Source organism: Mobula birostris, chromosome 3 (assembly GCF_030028105.1).
Source record: "Mobula birostris isolate sMobBir1 chromosome 3, sMobBir1.hap1, whole genome shotgun sequence".
NCBI lineage: Eukaryota > Metazoa > Chordata > Chondrichthyes > Myliobatiformes > Myliobatidae > Mobula > Mobula birostris.
Window position 1 is genome coordinate 149,863,237 of NC_092372.1, and position 14,180 is coordinate 149,877,416.

A 14,180-nucleotide genomic window follows, 5' to 3' on the forward strand; every position below is an offset into this window, starting at 1 on the left:
ATAGTCTATGCGTTTATTCCTTATATCAAAGTACATGACCAGACAATTCCCAACACAACTCCATCTGCCATTTCCCAGCAGATTTTTCTAAACTAAGTCCTTCTGCAGCCTCCCTGCTTCCTCAACACTACCTGCCCTTCCACCTACCTTCATATCATCCACAAACTTGGCCACAAACCCATCAATTCCGTCTTCTAGATCATTGACATACAATTTAAAAAGAAGCAGTCCTAACACTGACCCTTGTGGAACACCACTGATCACTGGCAGCCAATCAGAAAAGGCTCCCTTTATCCCCACAGTTTGCCTCCTGCCAATCAGCCCATGCTCTATCCATGCTAGTATCTTTCCTGGAATATCATTAGCTTTTATTTTGCTAAGTAGCCTTGTGTGCAGCACTTTGTCAAAGGCCTTCTGAAAATTCAAGTACACAACATCCACTGATGCTCCTGTGTCTATCCTGCTTGTTGTTTCCTCAAAGAATTCTATCAGATTTGTCCGGCAAATTTTCCTTTAAGGAAACAAGCTGACTTTGGCCCATTTTATCATGTGCCTCCAAGTGCCCTGAACTTCATCCTTGATAATCTACTCCAGTATCTTCCCGGCCACTGAGGTCACACTAACTGGCCTATAATTTCCTTTCTTCTGCCTCCCTCCCTTCTTGAAGAGTGGAGTGACATTTGCAAATTTCCGGTCCTCCAGAATAATTCAAAAATCTGTTGATTCTTGAAAGATTATTGCATCCACAATCTCTCTTCAGGTACCTCTTTCAGAACCCTGGGTTGTAGACCATCTGGTCCAGGTAATTTATCCATCTTCAGACTTTCTCGCTCCCCAAGCATCTTTTCCCTCATAATAGCTACTGCGCTCACTTCTGCCCCCTGACACTCTCAAACTTTGGCAAATTTCTAGTGTCTTCCACACAGAAGACTGATGCTAAATACTTAGTCCGTTCTTCTGCCATTTCCTTGTCCCCCATTAGTATCTCACCATTTTCATTTCCAGCAGTCCAATATCTACTCCCGCCTTTTACTCTTTATATATCTGAAAAACTTTTGGTTTCATCTTTTATGTTATTGGTTAGCTTACCTTCATATTCATTTTTTCCCTTGTGCTTCTTAGTTCCTTTCTGGTGCTCCTCAGGGGTATGTGCTTACCCCACTTCTCTACTCTCCCTATACCCATGACTGTGTGGCTGTGCATAGCTCAAATGCCATCTATAAATTTGCTGGTGATACAATCATTGTTGGCAGAATCTCAGATGGAGATGAGAGGGCGTACAGGAGTGAGATAGATCAGCTAGTTGAGTGGTGTCGCAGCAACAACCTTGCACTCAACATCAGCAAGACCAAAGAGCTGATTGTGAACTTCTGAAGGGGTAGGATGAGAGAACAGGAACCAATCCTCAAAGAGGGATCAGAAGTGGAGAGAGAGTGAGCAATTTCAAATTCCTGCGTGTCAGTATCTCTGAGGATCAAACCTGGTCCCAACATATCGATGCGGCTATAAAGAAGACAAGGTAGCAGCTACATTTCATTAGGAATTTGAGGAGATTTGGTTTGTCACCAAAGAAACTCAAAAACTTTTACAGATGTACAGTGGAGAGCATTCTGACAGGCTGCATCACTATCTGGTATGGAGGGGGAACTACTAGACAGGATCGAAAGAAGCTACAGGCTTCTTAGTCATCCCCATCTTGGCTACTAGTCTCTGTAGTATCCAAGGTACCTTCAAGCAGCAGTGCCTCAGAAGGACCCCCATCACCCAGGACATACCCTTTTCTCATTGTTACCATCAGAAGGGAGATACAGAAGCCAGAAGTCACACTCTCAGCTATTCAGGAACTATCTTTTCCCCTCTGCCATATGATTCCTAAATGGACATTGAACCCGTGAACACTTCCTTACGTTTATTATTTGTTTTTGCACTATTTTAATTTAACTATTTAATATACATATGTACTTGGACAATTACTCTGTTTTTCCTATTACCTTAAGCTCCCTAATCTATCTGGTTCATTACACAACACCCAGTCCAGAATAGCTGGCCCCTAGTGGGCTCAACCACAAGCTGCTTTAAAAAGCCACCTTGTAGGCATTCTACAAATATTTTCTCTTGGGATTCAAAATGAGCACCAATCTGATTGCAGGAAGATAGGAACATATTGAAATTCGCCATTACTATCATAATATTGCCCTTCTGACTTGCATTTTCAATCTCCTATTGTAATTTGTAGCCAACATCCTGACTACTTTTTGGAGGCCTGTATACAACTCCCAGAGGGGTCTTTTTTACCTTTTCAGTCTTTTTACCTTTTATTTTCTTTTACATTGACAGAATTCACTATATTCCCAATTAAATTGGTCTGATTGTTATTGCAACTAAAGTGATGTTAAATAATGGCTTAAAATAATGTGATTGAGATTGATGAATCAGCACTTATTAGTTACTTGGTACTTAATTTTAAGTTTTTTTTTGCTGAGTATTTGCTGTTATTTGGGATCTGAACCAATATGTTAATATGAACCAATATGAGCAATGTGGTGTAGCTTGGTAACAGAGGCAGATTTATCTAATCAAATTGAAACATCTTCATTGTGATACATTGTACAACCCAAGCAGTGCAAGATAAAATATCTTATTAACTGTAAAAGTACTTGCAGAAAATAAAACCAGGATAAAAAGGGGATTAAGAGACAGGAAGGAGACAGATAATATGAAAAATCAAAAAATTCCACTAAATTAATTCTGTAGGACTCCACACCTGTACACATAAATCTTCAGTGTAATGCATGTTGTTTGGAAGTAATTAGGATTTAACAAAAAAAAAGCTTTGTGTTGAATACACAAACCCTAACATTCTCTTGTTAGTGCACTAGTATAGACTCCAAAAGGTGTAGTCAGGTTCATTCCATGTTAGCAGTGAGCTCTGGTAATCTTGCTTATTAACACTTCAAAATCTAGGCTTTTGTGTTGTTACATTTTCATTGGATCATATGGATTGATTTGTAGATTTGAAACCAGGGGTTCAGCTTCAGAAGATGTGGTGAAACTGACATATGGAGAATTTTTTTTCCGCCAAGAGATTCTGCAGATGCTGGAAATCCAGAGCGACATCCCCAAAATGCTGGAGGAACACAGCAGGTGAGGCAGCGCTTATGAAGATAAATAAACAGTCGATGTTTTGGGCCGAGACCCTTCATCCCAGTTCTGATGAAGGATCTCAGCCCAAAATGTAAACTATTTATTCATTTCTATAGACGTTGCCTGACCTGCTGAGTTCCTCCAGCATTTTCTGTGTGGTGAAATGGAGAGATTTCTTGACTAGGAGGGTGCCGACCTGATATAATTCTCTAATGAGGGCAAACCACTAAATATATTTAAGACAATTTTCTCGAGACAAGGCACCAGGGAATATGAGGAGTGGGTGGAATTATGATATTGAGATGGAGGAGCTGACATAAAAGGTAAAGCAGACTCAGAAGGCTCAATGCCTACTCCTGCTCCTGTGTTTCTACACTAATATTTGTCATGAATATACATCAACCCAATTTTCCTTGTAACTAGGCTGTAAAATTGCCAATAATTCTAATTATAATTATCAAGCTTCTAATTACACTGTGAATTGAACTTATTTTGATTTTTATGATCTACTGCACTTGCCTAATTGATAGCATCAAATCCAGAATTGTTTGGAATGTCTACATGATTTACAATGTTATTCCCATAAAGTTAATTAAAAACAAAAAAAATCTAAATTATGCTTTAATTCAAATGGAGATTGAATAATGTTTCTACTGCAGCTATTAACAAGTCCAAACAATTCAAAATCAATTTTCCCTAAAAGAGATGTTTGTGGTACTGAAAGGAACCACCCGACCAATGTCTCATTTCTGGTTACATACTAAAACAAATCTCATTGTCCAGTTTCGTTTTCTTCATACCTTGTAGATCTAAATAAATATTTACTCTCTTAAAATAATAGTCGGTGCTCTATTTATTTCTTCAATAAAGGATTCCACGCACTGATATTTATTGCATAAAATTTCTTTCCTAATTCTTCTCTTCTGAAGAATGTTAATCACTATCTCCCCAGTTAGGATATTTACTAATATCCTACATGACGTGTTGCAAGCAGGTATGCGCATTGCATAAACTTTAATGTTCTGATGGCAGCACCAATGGGTGATACCTAACTAATCTTTGTTCTTTCTGTCTTAACATTATCGAGATTCTTCATAGCTGTAATGTGTGTGTGTATTTTTTTAAAAAACTACTTTCGCCATTCACTAGAATTAATTCTAATCTCAAGATTCTCCATCCTCTCTTGAACACCTTAGTTAGGCGATCTTTCATTGATTCTGTTATAGTTACTATTCTATAAATTTGAGTATGCCCACTAGCAAATGAATCTCAGGGTTGTATATGGTGACATATGTACTTTGTCCTTTGTTCACAATTGTATATTTCACTGTTTAGTGTTAGGATTGTGAATCTGAGTGTGACCAATGTCTTGCAGTGCCATTCAGCATGGTAAAGTAATCAGGTACATGCTTCATATTAGATAACATGCATTTGGAATTTTACTTACAAAATATGATGTTCTTAATTGCTATCCCTTGCATAATTATATTCTAATATCATTCTGAATATTACCTGATACTTGGTGTGCTCGTATATAATCTGTTGGTGACCTGCAACATATTAAAAACAAGTTTGACTCATTCAGTTAGATTAGAATTGAATTCATTTATCAAGAGCTTTGTTAACAGCCATTAGCTCATGCAGAGTATTCCCCTCATGAGCAATCACAGTTGTATATCAACCTCTAATTTATTCTGGTTATGATTTGCTTTCAAAAGTCTTGGTTTAAAAAATACACAGAATAAATAGAAGCTATCTTAATCTTTTCTCACCATCATTCTTCAACCCTCATACTTGCAGAGCTTTAGAATAATGGTGGATCATGACACAAGGCATGATCCCCTGTATTAAAAATTTGGAGAATGGTTGAGGAACATCACAATAGTATTTAAGAATTTGCTTAGAGATGTTTCAGGGCTGTGGGAGAGATGGAAATTGGATTGGTGGAATTCAAACAAGAAAGAAAGACATGGAACTAGGAGATGATGCATTCATAAACTTTAGTGAGCAAAGGGAAATGGAGATGATAGCTATGAGTAAGAGGTTTCTGTGAAGCAGTAGGTAAGTGTTGGCACCAGACAGAGTGTAGCATATAAGAAATGGGAGCAGTAGTGGAGATCTGACTCTTTGTACTTGCATCTGTCATCAAGATCATGGCTGATCTTCCAGCACAGCTCCATTTTCCAGCACTTTCTCCCTGTACCCCCTCAATGGTGGGAGCTAGGGCATTGACAGCAGAAGGGGAGAAGGAAAGGGAACATTGGTAAACAATAGAAGAAAAGAAACAGCATGCCTTGATGAGGAGATAAGACAGTAGAGCAAAGCTTCAGAGCATGTAAACATAACTAAAAGAGGCCTAAAATCACAAGCAGTCTGCAGGAAATAAGGGCACAGTATTTTAGAATAGTTGGCATGTTACATGAAATGGAAGTACTAGTTGAGAAGTTTTCAGTGAAGTTCCCAATCTGGCAATAAAAATGACTTGTTATATAATTTCCCAATTAATTTGAACTTCACTGACTTGTGGTTTTAAGATATTTCCCAGTGCCAGGATAAAAAGCAAAACCTTAGGAAAATCCAATGTGTATAAATGCAATTTAAAATATTTTTAAAAATAGATTGTTTTACCTGTGGTATGGCTCCTTCTTGATGACTATTAGAAAGAAAACAAATTAAATCACATTCATCAAAACATGCTACAAGTATACAATAAATACATTCAAAACCACACACAATTAGAAGCGACAAGTAAGAGCTGGAATGGCAGTGAAGGAAGCTGAAGATAATGGATCTTCACTTTACTGCTGCCAAAGATGCCAGTGGCATCATATCTTCATCACAGGCAGTCTCTTGAGATTGGGGAATTGGTTGCTCTCACTGAGGAGTGGAAGGAGGCTGCGCATGATGTCTGTTAATGAGGGATAATTGTTGCACACCAACAACCACAGGGTTTTGACAGAGTGAGATATTGGTTCAATGGCAAGAAAGTCCATAGTAATTGGAAACTAGTCTCTGCTACATAGACTCAGCACAACACTGATCTCTAAAAACACATTTGTATACAGTGAACACCCATTTACCTTTCACAGACACACAAGCTAGTTAGACTGCATCTGGAGTTTTGTGTGCATTTCCGGTTGTCCCACTACAGGAAGGATATGTTTGCACTGGAGACTGGTGAATCTATTCTGCACTGAGTATTGCTTGGTTTGTTGGGGTAATAATGGGGAAAGATTGGTTAGGCTGGGCTCCTGGAGCAAAGGAGGCTGAGGGATACCCTGAAAGAGATTTTTAAAAAATCAAAAAAGGGATAGGCAGTAGATAATCAGAATCTTTTGATAGAGAGCAAGAGGGCACAGAATTAAGTGAGCGGACGAAGTGTTAAACAGGATTTAAGCATAAAGTATTTGACTGAAATCTGGAACTCATTGCCAGAGAACATGATAAAATCAAATACAACCACTATGTTTTAGCAATATTTTACGGAGGCACTTAAATCAGCAACACATAAGTAATCTCGGGATTACTGCCTGTGCCACGCGACAGTGAGAGTAGGAATGCGATGAGGTGGAGGATAAATGCGTGGCTGAGGGATTGGAACAGGGGGCAGGGATTCAAGTTTTTGGATCATTGGGACCTCTTTTGGCGCAGGCGTGACCTGTACAAAAAGGACGGGTTACACTTGAATCTTAGGGGGACCAATATCCTGGCAGGGAGATTAGCGAGGGCTACTGAGGTGACTTTAAACTAGAATGGTTGGGGGTTGGGAATCAAATTAAAGGGGCTAGGCGTGAGGAGGTTAGTTCACAACAGGGGGATGGGAACCAGTGCAGAGAGACAGAGGGGTGTAAAGTGGGGGTAGAAGCAAAAAGTACTAAGGAGAAGAGTAAAAGTGGCAGGCCGACAAATCCAGGGCAAGCATTAAAAAGGGCCACTTTTCAACATAATTGTATAACAGCTAAGAGAGTTGTAAAAGAGTGCCTGAAGGCTTTGTGTGTCAATGCAAGGAGCATTCGTAATAAGGTGGATGAATTGAAAGTGCAGATTGTTATTAATGATTATGATATAGTTGGGATCACAGAGACATGGCTCCAGGGTGACCAAGGATGGGAGCTCAACGTTCAGGGATATTCAATATTCAGGAGGGATAGACATGAAGGAAGGGGAGGTGGGGTGGCGTTGCTGGTTAAAGAAGAGATTAACGCAATAGAAAGGAAGGACATAAGCCGGGAAGATGTGGAATTGATATGGGTAGAGCTGCGTAACACTAAGGGGCAGAAGACGCTGGTGGGAGTTGTGTACAGGCCACCTAACAGTAGTAGTGAGGTCGGAGATGGTATTAAACAGGAAATTAGAAATGTGTGCAATAAAGGAACAGCAGTTATAATGGGTGACTTCAATCTACATGTAGATTGGGTGAACCAAATTGGTAAAGGTGCTGAGGAAGAGGATTTCTTGGAATGTATGCGGGATGGTTTTTTGAACCAACATGTCGAGGCACCAACTAGAGAGCAGGCTATTCTGGACTGGATTTTGAGCAATGAGGAAGGGTTAAATAGCAATCTTGTCGTGAGAGGCCCCTTGGGTAAGAGTGACCATAATATGGTGGAATTCTTCATTAAGATGGAGAGTGACATAGTTAATTCAGAAACAAAGGTTCTGAACTTAAAGAGGGGTAACTTTGAAGGTATAGAAACATAGAAACATAGAAAATAGGTGCAGGAGTAGGCCATTCGGCCCTTCGAGCCTGCACCACCATTTATTATGATCATGGCTGATCATCCAACTCAGAACCCCGCCCCAGCCTTCCCTCCATACCCCCTGACCCCCGTAGCCACAAGGGCCATATCTAACTCCCTCTTAAATATAGCCAATGAACTGGCCTCAACTGTTTCCTGTGGCAGAGAATTCCACAGATTCACCACTCTCTGTGTGAAGAAGTTTTTCCTCATCTCGGTCCTAAAAGGCTTCCCCTCTATCCTCAAACTGTGGCCCCTCGTTCTGGACTTCCCCAACATCGGGAACAATCTTCCTGCATCTAGCCTGTCCAATCCCTTTAGGATCTTATACGTTTCAATCAGATCCCCCCTCAATCTTCTAAATTCCAACGAGTACAAGCCCAGTTCATCCAGTCTTTCTTCATATGAAAGTCCTGCCATCCCAGGAATCAATCTGGTGAACCTTCTTTGTACTCCCTATATGGCAAGGATGTCTTTCCTCAGATTAGGGGACCAAAACTACACACAATACTCCAGGTGTGGTCTCACCAAGGCCTTGTACAACTGCAGTAGTACCTCCCTGCTCCTGTACTCGAATCCTCTCGCTATAAATGCCAGCATACCATTCGCCTTTTTCACCGCCTGCTGTACCTGCATGCCCATTTTCAATGACTGGTGTATAATGACACCCAGGTCTCGTTGCACCTCCCCTTTTCCTAATCGGCCACCATTCAGATAATAATCTGTTTTCCTATTTTTGCCACCAAAGTGGATAACTTCACATTTATCCACATTAAATTGCATCTGCCATGAATTTGCCCACTCACCCAACCTATCCAAGTCACCCTGCATCCTCTTAGCATCCTCCTCACAGCTAACACTGCCACCCAGCTTCGTGTCATCCGCAAACTTGGAGATGCTGCATTTAATTCCCTCATCCAAGTCATTAATATATATTGTAAACAACTGGGGTCCCAGCATTGAGCCTTGTGGTACCCCACTAGTCACCGCCTGCCATTCTGGAAAGGTCCCGTTTATTCCCACTCTTTGCTTCCTGTCTGCTAACCAACCCTCCACCCACACCAATACCTTACCCCCAATACCGTGTGCTTTAAGTTTGCACACTAATCTCCTGTGTGGGACCTTGTCAAAAGCCTTCTGAAAATCCAAATATACCACATCCACTGGTTCTCCCCTATCCACTATACTAGTTACATCCTCAAAAAATTCTATGAGATTCGTCAGACATGATTTTCCTTTCACAAATCCATGCTGACTTTGTCCGATCATTTCACCGCTTTCCAAATGTGCTGTTATCACATCCTTGATAACTGACTCCAGCAGTTTCCCCACCACCGACGTTAGGCTAACCGGTCTATAATTCCCCGGTTTCTCTCTCCCTCCTTTTTTGAAAAGTGGAGTTACATTAGCCACCCTCCAATCCTCAGGAACTAGTCCAGAATCTAATGAGTTTTGAAAAATTATCACTAATGCATCCACTATTTCTTGGGCTACTTCCTTAAGTACCCTGGGATGCAGACCATCTGGCCCTGGGGATTTATCTGCCTTCAATCCCTTCAATTTACCTAACACCACTTCCCTACTAACATGTATTTCGCTCAGTTCCTCCATCTCACTGGACCCTCTGTCCCCTACTATTTCTGGAAGATTATTTATGTCCTCCTTAATGAAGACAGAACCAAAGTAATTATTCAATTGGTCTGCCATGTCCTTGCTCGCCATAATCAATTCACCTGTTTCTGTCTGCAGGGGACCTACATTTGTCTTTACCAGTCTTTTCCTTTTTACATATCTATAAAAGCTTTTACAGTCAATTTTTATGTTTCCTGCCAGTTTTCTCTCATAATCTTTTTTCCCCTTCCTAATTAAGCCCTTTGTCCTCCTCTGCTGAACTCTGAATTTCTCCCAGTCCTCAGGTGAGCCACTTTCTCTGGCTAATTTGTATGCTTCTTCTTTGGAATTGATACTATCCCTAATTTCTCTTGTCAGCCACGGGTGCACTACCTTCCTTGATTTATTCTTTTGCCAAACTGGGATGAACATTTGTTGTAGTTCATCCATGCAACCTTTAAATGCTTGCCATTGCATATCCCCCGTCAATCCTTTAAGTGTCATTTGCCAGTCTATCTTAGCTAATTCACGTCTCATACCTTCAAAGTTACCCCTCTTTAAGTTCAGAACCTTTGTTTCTGAATTAACTATGTCACTCTCCATCTTAATGAAGAATTCCACCATATTATGGTCACTCTTACCCAAGGGGCCTCTCACGACAAGATTGCTAATTAACCCTTCCTCATTGCTCAAAACCCAGTCTAGAATAGCCTGCTCTCTAGTTGGTTCCTCGACATGTTGGTTCAAAAAACCATCCCGCATACATTCCAAGAAATACTCTTCCTCAGCACCTTTACCAATTTGGTTCACCCAATCTACATGTAGATTGAAGTCACCCATTATAACTGCTGTTCCTTTATTGCACACATTTCTAATTTCCTGTTTAATACCATCTCCGACCTCACTACTACTGTTAGGTGGCCTGTACACAACTCCCACCAGCATCTTCTGCCCCTTAGTGTTACGCAGCTCTACCCATATCGATTCCACATCTTCCCGGCTTATGTCCTTCCTTTCTATTGCGTTAATCTCTTCTTTAACCAGCAACACCACCCCACCTCCCCTTCCTTCATGTCTATCCCTCCTGAATATTGAATATCCCTGAACGTTGAGCTCCCATCCCTGGTCACCCTGGAGCCATGTCTCTGTGATCCCAACTATATCATAATCATTAATAACAATCTGCACTTTCAATTCATTCACCTTATTACGAATGCTCCTTGCATTGACACACAAAGCCTTCAGGCGCTCTTTTACAACTCTCTTAGAGAGACGTGAATTAGCTAAGATAGACTGGCAAGTGACACTTAAAGGATTGACGGTGGATATGCAATGGCAAGCATTTAAAGGTTGCATGGATGAACTACAACAATTGTTCATCCCAGTTTGGCAAAAGAATAAATCAAGGAAGGTAGTGCACCCGTGGCTGACAAGAGAAATTAGGGATAGTATCAATTCCAAAGAAGAAGCATACAAATTAGCCAGAGAAAGTGGCTCACCTGAGGACTGGGAGAAATTCAGAGTTCAGCAGAGGAGGACAAAGGGCTTAGTTAGGAAGGAGAAAAAAGATTATGAGAGAAAACTGGCAGGGAACATAAAAACTGACTGTAAAAGCTTTTATAGATATGTAAAAAGGAAAAGACTGGTAAAGACAAATGTAGGTCCCCTACAGACAGAAACAGGTGAATTGATTATGGCGAGCAAGGACATGGCAGACCAATTGAATAATTACTTTGGTTCTGTCTTCACTAAGGAGGACATAAATAATCTTCCAGAAATAGTAGGGGACAGATGGTCCAGTGAGATGGAGGAACTGAGCGAAATACATGTTAGTAGGGAAGTGGTGTTAGGTGAATTGAAGGGATTGAAGGCAGATAAATCCCCAGGGCCAGATGGTCTGCATCCTAGAGTGCTTAAGGAAGTAGCCCAAGAAATAGTGGATGCATTAGTGATAATTTTTCAAAACTCGTTAGATTCTGGACTAGTTCCTGAGGATTGGAGGGTGGCTAATGTAACCCCACTTTTTAAAAAAGGAGGGAGAGAGAAACCGGGGAATTATAGACCGGTTAGCCTAACATCGGTGGTGGGGAATCTGCTGGAGTCAGTTATCAAAGATGTGATAACAGCACATTTGGAAAGCGGTGAAATCATCCAACAAAGTCAGCATGGATTTGTGAAAGGAAAATCATGTCAGACGAATCTTATAGAATTTTTTGAGGATGTAACTAGTAGAGTGGATAGGGGAGAACCAGTGGATGTGGTATATTTATATTTTCAAAAGGCTTTTGACAAGGTCCCACACAGGAGATTAGTGTGCAAACTTAAAGCACACGGTATTGGGGGTAAGGTATTGATGTGGATGGAGAATTGGTTAGCAGACAGGAAGGAAAGAGTGGGAATAAACGGGACCTTTTCAGAATGGCAGGCGGTGACTAGTGGGGTACCGCAAGGGTCAGTGCTGGGACCCCAGTTGTTTACAATATATATTAATGACTTGGATGAGGGAATTAAATGCAACATCTCCAAGTTTGTGGATGACACGAAGCTGGGTGGCAGTGTTAGCTGTGAGGAGGATGCTAAGAGGATGCAGAGTGACTTGGATAGGTTGGGTGAGTGGGCAAATTCATGGCAGATGCAATTTAATGTGGATAAATGTGAAGTTATCCACTTTGGTGGCAAAAATAGGAAAACAGATTATTATCTGAATGGTGGCCGATTAGGAAAAGGGGAGGTGCAACGAGACCTGGGTGTCATTATACACCAGTCATTGAAAGTGGGCATGCAGGTACAGCAGGCGGTGAAAAAGGCGAATGGTATGCTGGCATTTATAGCGAGAGGATTCGAGTACAGGAGCAGGGAGGTACTACTGCAGTTGTACAAGGCCTTGGTGAGACCACACCTGGAGTATTGTGTGCAGTTTTGGTCCCCTAATCTGAGGAAAGACATCCTTGCCATAGAGGGAGTACAAAGAAGGTTCACCAGATTGATTCCTGGGATGGCAGGACTTTCATATGAAGAAAGACTGGATGAACTGGGCTTGTACTCGTTGGAATTTAGAAGATTGAGGGGGGATCTGATTGAAACGTATAAGATCCTAAAGGGATTGGACAGGCTAGATGCAGGAAGATTGTTCCCGATGTTGGGGAAGTCCAGAACGAGGGGCCACAGTTTGAGGATAGAGGGGAAGCCTTTTAGGACCGAGATTAGGAAAAACTTCTTCACACAGAGAGTGGTGAATCTGTGGAATTCTCTGCTACAGGAAACAGTTGAGGCCAGTTCATTGGCTATATTTAAGAGGGAGTTAGATATGGCCCTTGTGGCTACGGGGATCAGGGGGTATGGAGGGAAGGCTGGGGCGGGGTTCTGAGTTGGATGATCAGCCATGATCATAATAAATGGCGGTGCAGGCTCGAAGGGCCAAATGGCCTACTCCTGCACCTATTTTCTATGTTTCTATGTAAGATGCATCCCGAATGAGGGGAAAATAGATCACTGTAGATGGACAGAAGGGTGGCATGGAAGTTGTGGGCTGAAGGATTTGAAACTCTCTGGCTCCATCACTATATTTTGCTTTATTTCATTTTTTATTTCAGTAATAGGTTAATTTTCAGTAGTTTAATTTCATTATAAATCTAAGTTTATTGTTTTTAATTACTTAAAACCATTTCATCTCTTGGTAAACGTCATTGAATTTCTGATCTCTTCTGGTCAGATAGGCAACTCCATTTTCACTTGCATCATTCCCCTTGTTTCACATCTGGTTTCATATTCTATAACTAAGTTCCATCACTAAGTTTCTGCAATAAGAGATGAGCATAGCTAGAAGGTTGGCTGATTGGCAGGAGGCAAAGAGTGGGAATAGTCTCATGCACTTTGGTAGAAGGACTATTTTCTAAATGGGGAGCAAATTCAGACATTAGAGGTACAAAGGGACCTTGGAGGCTTCAGGCAGGATTCCCTAAAGGTTAACTTACAGGGTGAATTGCTGGTAAGGAAGGCAAGTGCAATGTTAGCATTCATTTTGAGGGGGTTAGAATATAAAAGTAAAAATGTAAATGCTGAGGCTTTATAAGGCATTATTCACGCCACACGGAGTATTATGAGCAGTTTTGGATCCCTTAGCTAAGAAAGGATGTGGTGGCTTGGAGAGAGTCCAGAGGAGGTTCACAAGGAATCATCCTGGGAATGAAATGGCTTATGGATGAGGAGCAGTTGTAATGGCTCTGGGCCTGTAGTCACTGGATTTTAGAAGAATGGGGAGGATCTCACTGAAACCTATTGAATATTGAAAGGCCTAGATACAGCGGATGTGGAAAAGATGTTTCCTATAATGGGGAAGTCTAGGACCAGAAGGCACAGCCTCAGAATACAGCCTCCCTTTAGAGCGGAGATCAGGAGAAATTTCTTTAGCCAGAGAGTGGCGAATCTATGTAATTCATTGCCCAGTTGGCTATGGAGGCCAATTCATTAGATATATTTGAAGAGGAAGTTAACAGTTTCTTGATTAGTAAGGCCATCAAAGGATATGATGAGATAGCAGGAGTATAGGTTTGGAAGGGACAATAGATTAGCCACTATGAAATGTTGGAGCAGACCCAATGCCTAATTCTGCTCATATGTCTGATGATCTTTTGATTTTATGGTCAATATTTTTATCTCTCTACTAGTTTCAATTTTTTTCCTCAA

The 14,180-nt window shown here is 41.1% G+C and overlaps 1 protein-coding gene across 1 annotated transcript in view; it reads right to left on the minus strand.

Moving 5' to 3' along the window:
* The window catches only part of hepacam2 (HEPACAM family member 2), a 98,530-nt gene that overhangs the window by 33,717 nt on the left and 50,633 nt on the right, over positions 1-14,180 (minus strand). Inside the window, exons 6-7 of the mRNA XM_072252001.1 lie at positions 5,773-5,797; positions 4,657-4,694 (exon numbers count right to left, since the gene is read on the minus strand). Coding sequence (XP_072108102.1) covers positions 4,657-4,694; positions 5,773-5,797 — 63 coding nt within the window. The remainder of the gene's footprint in view (positions 1-4,656; positions 4,695-5,772; positions 5,798-14,180) is intronic.